This window comes from Drosophila ficusphila, unplaced genomic scaffold (assembly GCF_018152265.1).
Source record: "Drosophila ficusphila isolate 14025-0441.05 unplaced genomic scaffold, ASM1815226v1 contig_414, whole genome shotgun sequence".
Lineage (NCBI taxonomy): Eukaryota > Metazoa > Arthropoda > Insecta > Diptera > Drosophilidae > Drosophila > Drosophila ficusphila.
This window is the reverse complement of record NW_025064328.1, coordinates 7,423,451-7,438,308: the sequence shown is the minus strand read 5'-3', so window position 1 is coordinate 7,438,308 and position 14,858 is coordinate 7,423,451. Positions and strand designations below refer to the sequence as shown.

General features: G+C 47.0%; 3 protein-coding genes across 4 annotated transcripts in view; 2 read left to right on the top strand and 1 right to left on the bottom strand.

The window, feature by feature from the left end:
* Nucleotides 1-1,039: 1,039 nt before the first annotated feature.
* Nucleotides 1,040-4,544, top strand: LOC108101454 (protein deadpan). 2 transcript variants are annotated; one of them, XM_017205796.2, is made up of 3 exons: nt 1,040-1,497; nt 1,821-1,916; nt 3,040-4,544. In XM_017205796.2, the coding sequence occupies exons 1-3, from the start codon at nt 1,360-1,362 to the stop codon at nt 4,135-4,137; spliced, it is 1,332 nt and encodes a 443-aa protein (XP_017061285.1). In that variant the 5' UTR covers nt 1,040-1,359; the 3' UTR covers nt 4,138-4,544. The 2 variants fall into 2 exon arrangements, with proteins under 2 accessions (XP_017061285.1, XP_017061286.1); XM_017205797.2 differs by having other exon boundaries at nt 1,041-1,485; nt 3,040-4,542.
* Nucleotides 4,545-5,166: 622 nt separating this feature from the next.
* On the top strand, nt 5,167-5,735 carry LOC108101474. The gene has a single exon (XM_017205820.1). The coding sequence runs from the start codon at nt 5,236-5,238 to the stop codon at nt 5,659-5,661; it is 426 nt and encodes a 141-aa protein (XP_017061309.1). The 5' UTR covers nt 5,167-5,235; the 3' UTR covers nt 5,662-5,735.
* A 1,659-nt stretch (nt 5,736-7,394) lies between these two features.
* LOC108101517 (prolow-density lipoprotein receptor-related protein 1) overlaps nt 7,395-14,858 on the bottom strand; it is a 58,488-nt gene continuing 51,024 nt past the window's right edge. Inside the window, 7 exon segments of the mRNA XM_017205878.2 lie at nt 7,395-8,520; nt 8,668-8,794; nt 8,856-10,188; nt 10,278-10,842; nt 10,901-11,714; nt 12,191-12,577; nt 12,637-14,674. Of these exon segments, the coding sequence (XP_017061367.2) occupies nt 8,368-8,520; nt 8,668-8,794; nt 8,856-10,188; nt 10,278-10,842; nt 10,901-11,714; nt 12,191-12,577; nt 12,637-14,674 (5,417 nt within the window). The 3' untranslated portion in view covers nt 7,395-8,367.

Genomic DNA, 14,858 nt, shown 5'->3' with positions numbered 1-14,858 from the left:
CGCGAAAAATGCTTCTTATCAATTAATTCTATTCATTAGTTTATAAATGTATCTCTTGAAAAAGAAAGATGTTTTTTATAATTTCGTATTATTAAGTAGTTGCTATTACTTTCAATAATATTATTTCTTTTTACATATTTAAATCAAAATACTGAAAGATTAAAACCATTTTTTTGTTTTCGTAAAATAGTTAATATTATTTAAATTGTAATTAAAGTATATATTTAAAACTCTTTTTACCTAAAAAAAAAGAAAATCAAAATAAAATCAGTTTCTGAACTTTTGAAATTTTTAAAAGTCAAACTCTCCAAACGTTGATTAGAATTAAAGCTATGTACATATGTATGTCGAAGAACAAAACGTCTTGATTGTTTAAAGTGCGATTCGGGTTGTTCCAGGTTTTATTTCGACTTTGCGAGCATTTTCCAAATCATATTGTAACCAATTCAAAGAAATTAGTTTACTGAAATGCAATATTTACAATATACTGTTTATTGGCTTTAAATTTTATTCTGTCTTTTTGTTGTAAAAATAATATAATTTCTTCACCTTTAAAGTGATTTTTGTATTTTCCAAAAGGAGGTTTTCTTGAAAGTGGTTTAAAATATGAGTTATAAGTTACTAAAAATCCGGAATTATTACACGACATAAGGCTAATCATTCGGCTTAACCGAATGTTGTGTTGTTTTTAGATCAGAGTCGGGCTTACGAACGTTTACTTAAGTTAAGCTCCTATATTTTGCCTAATCCCGCTGGATGCCGCAATTCGTTGACTCGACAACTCTGCCCGCATTGGAATTAACTCACTCTTCCGAAATCGAGTGCCCAGCTCATTGGGGTGGTTTCTGCTCACTCAATTACACTCACTCCGCACTTGAGTGGAATTCCGCTGCTGCGGTGGAAAAGTTCTCAGTCTGCAGACGGCGATCGCTGAGTTTGCCTACCTGGCTCTGCCCGCTGCCGCTGCTTGCTGCCTCTGCCGCTGCCCGCGTCGCCAGGTAAACGAGCGACTTCGACTCACTCGGGACTCGTTTCGCCTTCGCCTCGATGTGTTTTTAGTCAGTGCTCGTGGCCTCCGAGGATCAGTATCCTTTTGGCATCTCGTGAGCGCGGTCGTCTGCCGCTCTCCTTCGCATAAACACTTTGAAAAATTAATACAATATTAAACTAGAACGATTTTACAACGCGTACCGTTTGTTAAGTTTTTATTGTTCGGCGGACATTACTAAGAGTACGTGCAATAATTGTTATAACTGTTTTCGTACTTGAACCAAAGTTACTGTGTTGTGAAAAAACCAACTGAAGCTGACATTTTTGGATTACCCCTTACTTGGATATACAAATTAAAATCGTTACAAAATGGATTATAAAAACGATATTAATTCCGACGACGATTTCGACTGCTCCAATGGCTATAGCGACAGCTATGGCTCCAATGGACGTACGTCCAATCCCAATGGATTGTCAAAAGCTGAATTGAGAAAGGTAAATTGTTGGGTGAGTTGATAGTTGGGGTTCTACTTAAATTTTTTATGGGATATAAAGAAAATTCAGTATGGTATGGAAATGGTTCGCAAATTAAACATTTTGAAATTGAGAATAAAAATACGTATAAAAAAATATTTTAAAAAGATCAAAATGCGTTTGTTGTAGTGCTTAAAAATTATACAGAAAACAGAGTTTAACAAACATTTAAATATAAACCATTAAAAACCTTATCAAAAGACTCGTATATTGTTGTATAAACACGTTTTCAAAATTCGGACCAATTACTTTTAAATATTGATAATTAACTAATTGCATTTTCCTTTCTTTTGTAGACCAACAAACCGATTATGGAGAAACGTCGCCGGGCTCGCATTAATCACTGCCTCAACGAACTGAAGTCCCTGATCCTGGAGGCCATGAAAAAAGACGTAAGTATCCTTTTCGTGAGTCAGGAAAGATTTCGAGCTGTCCGCCCGCGATTTAGAAACTAGGCCCCCGATCAGTATCACTTTCCCAATAAATTATGTCAGACCATAAAAACCCTTGAGATACAAGTGTCCGAGGGCGGCAAAAGTACAAAAGGACAAAAAACTCCATGTATATAAAAAACCAACTCCTACGACACAAGAACGGCAAAAAAAAAACACAAACCGAGGGTTCTAATTGAGTATTAAATTTTATTGATGATCATTACACGAGAGCGCCGACGAGGAGTCAGTCAAGAGACCAAAAAGTGTTAACAAGTCGAGGAATTACGCAGAAATCGTCGGAGATGCGAAAGAAACCAGTTTCCAAGGAGTGATCCTGCTGTGAGAAAACTACAAAGCAGAAATCAAGTAAAATTTGCCGCCGCAGAATTCTGCAGGAGAGCCGGACCAAAAATCAAATAAGAAAGACATTGAGGGAAAAAAGCAAAAGTAAACAAAAGGTTCAGACAGGAGAGCGGGGGAGGGGCAAGCGGGAGGGGGCGGGGGACTGGCGAGCGACCTGCGTGGGAACCTTTTGCTAAAATATGCAGTCCCAGAAGGCGAAAAAGAGACGGCGAAACGGGGAGCGAAGAATGACGAAGATCGCACAGAGCAAAAAAAAAAGTATCTTGACGATCGAGAACAAAATTCGGAATGTCCATTCCCTGAGAAAGTATTTCACCATCTTAAAGGATCAGATATTTTTTAAAGATGCTTCTAAGTTTCTTCAAACCGCTTGGTTGGTTAGCAACTTTTTGGGTACAGAACTACCCCCCTTTTTCTCTCAGTGCACAGAACGAAGATCGGTCGTTCTTCTCGCCGTTGTTGCTGAATCTCACCTTGGTCGTGTGATATTTACAGAGTGGACTCGCCTGAAGTGGACTGCAGATTACACGCGAATAGTTGGACATATGAGGCACGAAACGTGCTCCTTAACTTTGCTTTTTTCCCAGGCATTGAACTTGTTGTAGGGCCCCCAAACAATTAGCCCGACCATCTCCCATCCCCCATCCCCCATCTCCCACTCCATCATCTTGGTTTTCGTCATTATCTGACTGTGGCTCTTTCTTCTCTCTGCTTTTAGCCGGCTCGTCATACCAAACTGGAGAAGGCCGACATACTTGAGATGACGGTGAAGCATCTGCAGTCGGTGCAGCGCCAGCAGCTGAACATGGCCATCCAGTCGGATCCCGCCGTGGTGCAGAAGTTCCGGACGGGATTCGTGGAGTGTGCCGAGGAGGTGAACCGCTACGTCAGCCAGATGGACGGCATCGACACGGGTGTCCGTCAGCGGCTCAGTGCCCATCTGAACAACTGTGCCAACAGCCTGGAGCAGATCGGCTCGATGAGCAACTTCAGCAACGGCTACCGCGGTGGATTGTTCCCCTCCACGCCCGCCACGGCGGCTCCCACTCCGCTGTTCCCTTCATTGCCGCAGGACTTGAACAACAACAGCCGCACGGAGTCCTCTGCTCCGGCCATCCAAATGGGCGGCCTCCAACTGATTCCCTCCCGTCTGCCCTCGGGGGAGTTTGCCCTGATTATGCCAAACACCGGATCCACGGCTCCGCCGCCGGGACCCTTTGCCTGGCCAGGATCTGCAGCTGGAGTGGCAGCAGGAACAGCCAGCGCCGCTTTGGCCAGCATCGCCAATCCCACGCATCTGAGTGACTACACACAGAGCTTCCGGATGAGCGCCTTCAGCAAGCCGACCAGCAATGCCACCAATCCGACCAACCTCCAGGGAACCCACATCCAGCCGCTGCCCGTGCAGACACAGCTGCCCTCGAAGACCAACTCGAGCAGTCCGCCCCTGAGCCCCATCTCCTCGGTCTCCAGCCACTGCGAGGAGTCGCGGACCGCCTCGCCCACCGTCGATGTGATGAGCAAGCACAGCTTCGCCGGCGTCTTCTCCACTCCGCCGCCGACCAGTGCGGAGACCTCGTTCAACACCAGCGGATCGCTCAACCTGAGCGCCGGAAGCCACGACAGCAGCGGATGCTCCCGAACGCTGGCCCACTTGCAGCAGCAGCAAGTGAGCTCCACCAGCGGAGTTGTGAAGCGGGAGCGGGAGCGGGAGGAGGCGGCCGACTCCAGCGACTGCTCCTTGGACGAGCCCTCGTCCAAGAAGTTCCTCGCCGGCGCCATCGAAAAGTCCAGCTCTGCCTGGAGGCCCTGGTAGTTCATCCCGGATAGAGCCCACCCATTTATACGTTACGTTTATCCATTGTTAATTTATTTCATTGCAATTTTTTTCAAAGATCACCAACTCAAATGCTTTAGAACCCCCCATTAAGTTTTCAACCATTTTCTGTATGTTTTTGTGTACCACCGTTTCGCTTTCTTCTTTTTAAGTTCAGCTGTGATTTTGTATATTTTTTGTGTAGTTCTCATTTAAGCATTTTTATACGATATTATGTAGTTTATTAACTCATTATGTTCTTCAATGTTTCTGTCATTTCCCATTTGTTTAATTAACTAAAGGAGTTTCTATTTAGTTATGTAGATGTCATTGTAAAGCGTTTACCATTAAGTCTTCACGTTTCTATTTTAGTGGTTTATTACAACGATTGTATTTTAGTTATAGGAAAAACAAAATTCGATGACTGGAAAAGAGTGAATGTAATGATAATAAAAGACAAATGCTTCGAAAAAAAGCAAATAATCTTGAATTTTGTTAGGGGTTTTTTGGAAATTAGAACAAGTTTTATGGTTTTTAGCAAATCAAGTTACAGGTGTCATCAGAAATTCAATTACTTTACCTCATCAAAATAGTTGGAAAAATAATCGAATCCAAAATCTATACTAGTAAAAACATTTTGAAAAGCTTATATTACTTATTTATTAAATCAATTTAAAAAGCTTTAGTTTAATTCGGACTGACTTTAATGACTGTACAGAATGCTAAGAAAATAAGAGACAAATTCTTAGGGTTTTATTTTTTAGAGATTTTGGGAGGGAGTACTTCGTATTTTTTAAAAATGCTATTTTTTAGCATTTTAAGATGGCATTCAGCTCATACAATATGGGAAGCAATCACAAGACTGATAGTATTATGACTATAACGGAAATAACCTTGCAATTAATGCTCATCGTTTTTGTAATGTTCGATCGAACAGATGACCCAATGTCAAGCTCTCAATCGATGCTATAAAAGCCCAATGCACGCATTCAGTGCGCGAAAAACAAAAATTATTGAAAACGAGAGCGCGCAGTGATTTTCAGGCGTGCATTACAGAATCTCAAAAAACATTAACATTAGAAAAATAAAGTAGCTACCATGCTTAAAAATATGTTGAAAATTACACTAATTGTGGCAATCCTGCCAATAATTAGTTTGGCCGCTGATCCCGAAGATGGACTGCACAAATACCGCGCCTCTCCAAAACTCACGGGGCCTGTGAAACTGCTCCACGATCCCGAGGACGGCATATTGAACACTCTGGACGAGGCTCTTGAGAAGATCTCTACGATTTATATGCAGGCCTTGTTCGCTGGCACCCACACTCCGGAGTTGGAAGCTCCACTGAGAGCCCTTGAAATCGAGTTGTTCGATCTGTTGGATCAGCTCTATAAGCAGAATCGTCTGAAGGACTACATGAAGTACGAAGCGGAAGTGACGCGACAAATGATAATCTACAACATGCTCAAGAGATTGTTTGGCTACACTCAGGATATTGTGGAGGTTGAGGATGGAGCCCTCTGAGCTGTAAATTATAAATTTGTTCTCTAGACTTATGATAAATAACCACACAGATTAAATATATAAAACAAGATGCATTTATAAAAGTTTTTATTTCTACTATCCTGTTGTTCTACGGGTAAATGTGATTGCGTTTGTAAGACAGACTGAACAATTACAATCTATTCTTTCATAAACTTAATCTCATTTTTTAAAAGATTCTTTACTTTTCCTTACTTTTTCTTGGAAGGAAAAAAATGACCATACCATGGGAAAATAATACAGATTTGTAGTCAGCAATTTGGTTAAAACGAATTATGTTTATAACTTTAAAATTAACTCTATATAAATTCTAATGAATCAGTCAAATACTTTGGTAGTTTGCTATGTATGTATAATATTATTATTATTCCCAAAATTCCTTTAAGTGTATTGTTCACAAGAAAGTGATTGAATAAGGCTGCAACATACAAATTGATTTACATCCTCATTTCCCATTTCCAATTTCCCATTTCCCCATCCTTTCCCTTTCGACCCTTTTTCGATTTTTTATTCATAATTTGATTTCACTTCCGTAATAACTTCCGCAACAGCCTGTTCCCGTCCTGCGGCTGCCTTGCGTGTGGCTGTCGAGCGTCGGATCCTTGGGTCCTCCGAACCTTCGATATTCTGTTCCGATCCTCGACACTTCCCACACTCAATCATATCGGCGCTGCTGTTACCCGATCCTGCTGTGAGAAAAACAACAACACCTCGCCGAGAGATCGAAAATTATCATAATTTCCATTTCCTTTTTACGCTATTATCCTTTTGCATTTCCAAATACCGTTGCACTTGTTCGTGTGTTTCCCACACATCCTTGAGATCCTTTATCCCCGCTTGTTTGCTTTGTGGTTGTTCGCAGGACTCCCCGCCCCTCGTCCCCTTGCATTCCACTTGTCTCGCTGGATCCTTCGGTTTCAGTTCTTTGTGAGCAATGTTTGCTGTGATTTGATGCTGGGATCGGAATCCTCAGCATTTTTCCGTGGGGTTTCGGCTATCACTTTTATTTTTACTTTTGATTTCGTTCTTGGGAATCGCTGTGGGAATGGCCCCTTGCCTTGATTTCGTATTTGAGTTAGGGCATTTACCAATCTTTCTTTCTTTTTCAAACTTGTTTTTCGTTATTAACAGATTTTACCTTAGCGCCTGCCCTTTTCTTTTGTTTCTGGAATTCCGGCATATTTAATTGTCATTTAGCAAATTAACTTGCCAAAAATTCTCAAACTCGGGCATTGATTTTCCCACAGACAAATTCTCCCGGCCACAATAGAGTTATTCCTGCAGAAAACAAAGTCATGCGGTGTTTAGCAGGAATTCTCCCACACACACACACTTTGAATATGCCCCTGTGATCCTTTTCTGCTGCAAGAAAAAGGATGAAATGCATCCGACTACCTGTGCATCGGCAAATTCAAATCGCTTGCATTTCTCACAGGAGAACAAAAAATAGGTCCTGAATGGACCCAGCTATCTAAGGTTCCTTGGGCTGATTTGGTTTTCTTGTGGGTAACAAGTGTATCTATCAGTATCCGTGAGATGGCTGTGATCGAACAGCTTTGCGCAATGGGAAATGTGGAAGATAGGTTCTCATGATTTTCCCAGGACATGAGCGCCACGAAAATATCTTGAGAATAAACGCATAATTACGGCATCATATTGTTCTGCACCTTTTATTCAATCTTTTTTTTTCCCCAAAAAAAAAAGAAACTCTTAAATAGAGCTATTTATTGCGAATTAATTCATATTTATTATGTTTTTACAGAGTTTTCTTTTGCTGTGCGTTATCTGTCGCGCGTTAGTTATGCTTAATTAATTACATACATTATTATCTGTATAAATATAGTTTTTTACATTGTATAATTGTTAAAATTTGGCTTTTATCTGAGCATTATTTTATACAGGAAATCTCTTTCGTTTTTATGTCGATTGATTCGAAAATCGTGCAACTAAATAATGCTACATGTATGTAGACATAAGTATTCTAATTGTGGTGTAAAATATGTGGTGATGCAATTATTCCTAAGCGTTTCGTTTCTTGATTTTTATATTCTGTTTGTGCTGGCTCTTGTTCGTCCTGGCATTGTGAAGACTAAATTAATTTAAATGCATATTTGGTCAATCTCAAAAGACGAATTCGACTTCGCTCGCGTTCACTAATTGGCAAATTAATAGTGACTGCTCGAATGGTTTTCCGTTTAAATGTTAACTAGGCTGCTTGTGGGCAATAAATGTATAAAATATGTACAACGTTCCTCTTTAGCTCGCGAGCTTTAACTAAATCTACCAACTACTAAATTTACAGATCCTCAATACGTTACGGATATACACACATTCACGTATATTAAAAATTCATTTATCAAAAGGCGCATTGCTAGTAAAACGTGTAAACAAATGACAAGAAGATTTCCCGATTATTGGGTTATAAGGACATCATTAGGGACATAACAAAGGGAGCAAGGCTGCCCGAGTTAGAGCTCTTTGGATGAGGGCCGAGGTCGACCCAAAAATTAAAATAATATCAAAAATAATAGAAGGAAAAAAAAATGTACACAAACGTTTACAAAAATTCGTTATAGGGCTACGCTATCAGTCCATTGTTCGAGTTCAAATCGTTATTGAGTGTTGGGATGTGGATGTCTCCTCGGCTGACTGCGCCTAGTACAGCTCCCCCTCGCAGCGGGTCAATCATCAGAGGATGTCCGGCGTGTGGTTCTCGTCGTGCGTGTGCTGCAGCAGTCCCTTCCGCTCGTCGGGAGCCGTGCTGTGCGCTATTTCCGTGCTCACCGGCTCCGGAATGGCATCCGCGTACATCGATTCGTACACGGGATTGGCAAAGTTACCCTGCAAAATAAATTGGAATTATTTGTAGTAAGTCAAACAATTAATCTAGAGCGAATTTGTAGGTAAATATATAAAACAAAGTAACAGTTCAAGAAAGATAAGTTAAATTGAGAATTGAGAAGGATATTTTTAAAGAATTGGCCTTACCTTATCGTCTTCACTGGCGAAAGTGGGCGCCTCATCTGCATCACCGCGGTACATGGCATTGGTGAGCATGATCTCCACATTGTCTGTCAGTCGAGCATGGGAGAATGGCTGAGCTATGCGATGTTTCCTTTAAAAGGAGTTAATGGGTTAGATAAACCAATGTAACAATCGAACTAAAAGAAACTCACTTGAGGAAGTAAACAGCACCGGCGAACAGGATTAGCACCAGTAGGATCACAGCCAAGATGACGGCCAAGATGGAGAGCACTCCGCCCGACTCCGTTTGCTCCTGCTCGCCCTTCAGGGCATCGGCGCTGTCCACGAGGCACGGCACCACCTTGTCCTTGTCGCACAGGCACTCGTTGATGGAGCTGCCCGGCCGACACACGTTGCACTCTCCTCCGACGCATCGAGGTGGGAGTTCGCAGGCATTTCCCTGCCACTCGCCGATGCAGCTGCAGTGCGGACGAATGTACTCGTCCAGGTGGCAGACGCCTCCGTTCGCACAGAACCGCACGCAGGGATTGTCGTCCAGAACGGGCAGCGTGCAGAAGTCGCCGTTCCACTGATCCGTGCAGTTGCACAGCGCCACTCCCTTGATGACATGGCATGTTCCCGCGTTCTGGCAGATAATCAGGGTGCAGGGATCTCTGGTGGGCACCTTGGCATTCTCGCAGAAGTGCGGCGGACTGGAGGTCTTGCACAGATCCGACTCGCAGCTCTCGCCGATGAAACGGGGCGGGCAGGTGCAACTCAGGTGGCCACCGCGCTCCAAGCAGGTTCCTCCGTTCTGGCAGAAGTCCCGGCAAGAACTCGATTCGCAGTGCTCGCCGAAGAAGCCGCTGGGGCACTTGCACTGCCGCTGACCCTTGGTTCCGATCACACAGGACCCGCCGTTCTTGCAAAAGTCGGCGCACTCGTCGATCTCGCATCGCTTGCCCGTAAATCCATCGGGACACTCGCATTGCGGCGTTCCCGTCAGCGTTTTCCGGCAAATGCCGCCGTTCTCACAGGTGAGATTCTTGCAGTGCTCGCACTGTTCGCCGGTGAACATCTTCGGGCAACTGCACTTCATGCCCTCCGTTTCGGAGAGCAGACACGATCCACCGTTGTGGCAGCGACTCTGGCAGGCGGGCATGGAGGTCTCGCACCGGGCACCCGACCATCCCGCCGTGCAGGTGCACTTCAGCGGTGGCGGATCCTGGGATCCCGGCAGCTGCGGGGCCACCGTGCACACTCCGTAGTTCTGGCAGTAGCCGGAGCAGCGGTAGTGCTCGCACAGCTCGCCCTCGAACTGCGGCTGGCAGATGCATTTGGGCACGTGGTCCACGATCTTGCAGGTGCCCAGGTTGCACTGCAGCGGGCAGTAGTCGGGGATGTCCGCGTGCGCCATGCACACGCCATCGTTGGTCATCGCGTAGCCCTCGGGGCACTTGCAACTGTAGCCCGTGGAGGATTCCGAGGAGAGAATGCATAAAGCTCGCGAGGACCGGCAGGGATCCTTGGCGCAGGGATTGCTTACTGAAAAGAGATTAAGGAGTTTCGTTAAATAAGAGGTTCTGCAAATACTTATCTTGTTTTTATTTAACTTTTTGGATTATTAAACTTACTGTTCCTATTCTGCTTCATTGGATGCAGGATGCCGATGTCCGAGGAGCGGTAACCCTTCAGCAAATATGTTCCATTGTCGTTGCCAAACTTGTTCATCTTGATGATACTCTGATCGTACAGCTTAATGTACAAGTAGTCCTCGAACACGTCGATCTTCTGGGGTTTCTCCCGGTTTCCAAAGCGACGCACCACGTTGCGATCCTTGCCATTGAGGCGACACGTTTCGATGGTTCCCTTGCGGTAGTCAGCCCAGTACAAACGACCAGTTGGATAGTCCATGGACAAGCTGATTGGCCAGCCCACGTCGCGCTCCACCAAACTCTTCTTGTTGCTGCCGTCCAGAGAGGCCACCAAGATGCCGTTCTCCAGCGTGGACCAGATCATAATGCGCGACTCGGGCTCCAGGACAATGTCCGTGGGATTCATACCCGTTGACACAAGGGAGATGTACTTCTTGCCCTCGATATCGGTGGCTAGAATTTGATTATGCCGCGAATCAATGATGTACACACGCTGGGAGATCCAGTCAACAGCTAATGATTTGGGATCATCAAGCTCAGGAATCTGTAAGGGTATTATTTATAATATCTGTATGTTAAATGGTATCTTATGTTTTATTCACATTGAATGCAGTCAGCTCCTTGAGGTCACGGCGCACCCGCACTCCCGTGCCCTCCACATGCGGAGTGGCTATCTTCATGGTGTGCACCTTGCCGTGGTGTGAGTCAATCCAGAAGAGCAGCGTATCCTTTGGCCTGATCAGAATGTCGAACACGTCGATCTTGAGGCTGTCCGTTTGGAAGAAGCCCACCACGGTGGTGCCCTCCTGTTTGGCGGGCAGAATGAATCGGAACTCCTGCTCCGAGGCGAGCAAAAGAATCTGATCCGGTCCGGACGCCAAGCAGGTGGCGTTCTTCTCCGGACCCTTGTGGTAGCCATCCGCGCACTTGCAGTTGTAGTGACCCGCCTTCTTCTCGATGCAGATCTGCGAACAGCTCCCGAACCCACAAACCGGCGGCTGGCAGTTCATCTCGTCGGATCCATCGATGCAGTTATACTGCCCGTCGCAGCGGAAGAACTTCGAGATGCAGTCATCGTTCTCGCACTGGAACTGGTCGTGCCTACACTTGGGCAAAGCCGCGCACACCTCATCCCATTCATCCTCGTTCGTTCCGCAATCGTTGACGCCGTCGCAGAGCGCCGAGTTCCGAATACACAGCTGGTTTTGGCACTTGAAGGCGTTGGCGTGGCAGTGGGTCATGGAGCAGGTATCGAAGCTCTCGTCACTGCCATCGAGACAGTCGTCCCATCCGTCGCACTTCCAGCGGGACATGATGCACTTGCCGTTGCCACAGCTGAAGTGGTCGGCGTGGCAGGTGCAGTTCACTTCGTCGGACCCATCTGGACAGTCGTCGTCGCCATCGCACTTGTACTGCCTGAAAATGGAAGGTAATTGAACATGTAAAACAAATATTTAAGCTTCTTCTAAATGAGGTCACTATAAAAACCAAAATAGGTTTAGTTCTTGTAAGAATTGGCACCATTATTATTCCTAAAACCATTACTTAAAGCGTTAAAATTATTTTAAAAGAAAACTGATAACTGATGAACTGTATAAATTGACCAAAGGCTGGAAAACTATTAGTGTAAGTTTTTAAGTAAAAAGTTAGATGCAATGCAATTTGGCTCCCAGTGCTAAAATTGGCAGTTGAATCAGTGACCTTAAGAACCACTTCTGTTTGGAAACACACAAATTAACTTAATTAACCTTATGACACATTTCGAAGTAAGAAGAGGGTTATCCTAATGCCTTTCTTCAAATCGTTGATACTTTCTCTATTTCGTGCTTTAATGTATACGAACATCCTAGACGACCTAATGGAAATGCCCAAACCGAACTCGATCCACTCACTTGTTGATGCAGGTGTTGAAGGCGGCGCACTTGAACTGATTCTCCTTGCAGGTGATGTTGCAGTTGATCTCGTCGCTGTTGTCGTCGCAGTGGATCTCGCCATCGCAGCGGTAGTTGTGCTTGATGCACTTGCCCGTTCCGCAGCGGAACTCGCTCTCGGAGCAGTTGCGCATCTGGCAGTTCAGCTCGTCGCTGCCGTCGCCGCAGTCGTTCTCGTAGTCGCAGCGCCAGCGACCCGGAATGCACTTGGAGTTGTTGCACTTGAAGTAGGTGGGATCGCAGGTGGCCTTGGAGGTGAAGCAGCTGGCTGGTTCGTCCTCGCCATTGGGACAGTCGTGGTCGTCGTCGCAGCGCCAGGCGAGTGGAATGCATCGACCAGAATCGCATCTAAAATAAAAAATACAATGAGACAGCTGAGGGAGTGACCAGAAAGCAAGGATACTCACTGGAAGTCGTTGGGTCCGCAGGAGACGTTATCACAGTTGGCCTCGTCCGACTTGTCCGGACAATCGATGTCCCCGTCGCAGACCCACACGTACGGCATGCAGCGGTTGTTGCCGCACTGGAACTGGTCCTTCTTGCAGACGAGCGGCGTGCAGGCGGCCTCGTCCTCTCCACCGGGACAGTCCCTGACTCCATCGCACCGCTTCACGTTGTCGATGCAGAAGGCGCTCGAGTTGCCGGTGGCTCCGCACTTCATGTGCGTGTCGAAGCAGGTGAACTTGTCGCAGTTGAGCTCGTCGGAACCGTCGCCGCACTGGTTGGTGCCGTCGCAGAGGTTCGACGGGTGGGTGCACTTCTTGTTGGCGCACTGGTACTGACCCGGTTCGCAGTGGAAGGGCGGGCAGCTCTCCGGCTCGTCGCTGTTGTCGCCGCAGTCGTCCTGGGTGTCGCAACGCCAGTAGAACGGAATGCACTTGTACGTGTTAACGCACTCGAAGTGCGCCGCCGTGCAATTCGCTCGACAGGTGCGTCCGTCATCGGCCAGGATGAAGTTGGTGGGGCACATGCACTTGTAGTAGGGCTCCTCCGGCGAGAGGACGCACAGCGTGGAGCAGTTGGCCGCCAGGCAGGGATTGCCGCTCATCGGCTGCTGCTGGCGGTAGGGATGGAACACCCGCAGGTCCATCGGTCGGTGGATGGTGGTGATCAGAGTGGTGCAGTTGTGCTTATTGAAGATGCTGCAGTACTCTATGGACTTGGTCTCCCAGTCCGACCAGTAGATGCGTCCCTCCCACACGGCGATGGCGAATATGTGGTGCAGGTTCAGCAGCGGATTGATGCTCCTCGCCAGCAGCAGTCGCGTGTGGTTGCCATCCAAGTCGCTCACCGAGATGGTGTCCTCCCGAGCGTCGCCCCAAAACAGTTGCTGCGTCTCGAAGCTGATGGTCAGGGCGTTGGGCCAACCCAGACCTTCCCGGATGATCATCTTCGGGTTGGAGCCATCCATGCCGGCCTTGCCGATGTGCGGACTGTCGCCCCAGTCCGACCAGTAGATGTGCCGCTGGTAAGGATGCAGGGCGATGCCACGCGGCTCCCTCAAGTACTCGTTGATCAAGACCCGGCGATACTTCCCGTCCAGCTGCGACACCTCTATGGTGTCCAATCCCTTGTCGCACCAGTACAGGTTCTTGGCCACCCAGTCGACGGCCAACCCATCCGGGTTCTTCAGCATGGCCTGGTGCAAGGTCTGCGTCTTGTTCTCCTTCGGACAGTGCCGCTTGATGGTGCCCACTGTGCTGGTCACATCCGACCAGTACAGGCACTGGCTGTCCCAGTCGAAGTCCAGAGCCACCGCATTGGAGAGCTCGTTGATCAGGATGCTGCCATTGCCCGCCATGTCCACCTGGCGGATGTAGTAGCGGTTGGAGAAGATCAGCTCCATGGACACGTTGCTGGTGGCCTTGCAGGTGTGGTGGTCCACCAGGGCGTAACCCTTCGCACAGAGGCACTTGTAGGATCCATAGGTGTTCACACAGGTCTGCGAGCACGGCTGCTGCTCGTCGCACTCGTCGATGTCCGTGCAGAGATGCGGACTCTTCGGGAGGACCTTGTAGCCTGGGCGACAGTGGCACTGGTAGCCAACCACCTTGTCCTCGCACTCGTGCTCGCAGATGTCCGGGATAAGGCACTCGTTCACGTTGCACAGCTCCTCGTCCGAGTAGTCGGCGCAGTCGTTTCGCCGATCGCACAGCAAGTCCGCGTGGATGCAGGCGCCGTTCTTGCAGCGGAAGTCATCGGTGCCGTTGCATCCGCGGGTGTGGGCGCACAGGCTGCTCGTCTCGTCGGAACCGTCGCCGCAGTCCGGCCTGCCGTCGCACGTCTGGTTCTTGAATATGCACAGCCCGTTCTGGCACTGATGCATCTGCGATCCGCCTGGACAGGAGTTGGGCAGGAAGGCCGGCACACAGCCCTCGTACTCGTCGTCGCCTCCCGGGCAGTCTTCGTCCCCGTCGCACACGTAGTGCGAGTCGATGCAGAGACCTGAAAAGGTATTTTGAATTAGTACATACGATGTGATATAAATGGCACTTTCAACATTGGTTAAACAAAACTTACTCCAAGCCGTGTTGGCATTAAAAAGGAATAAGCCATTTCCCAGAAAAATCAAGTTTACTTCAAGGAAGTGTCTTTATATGTCTGTCGTAACCGAATTTGTTTGGAATTT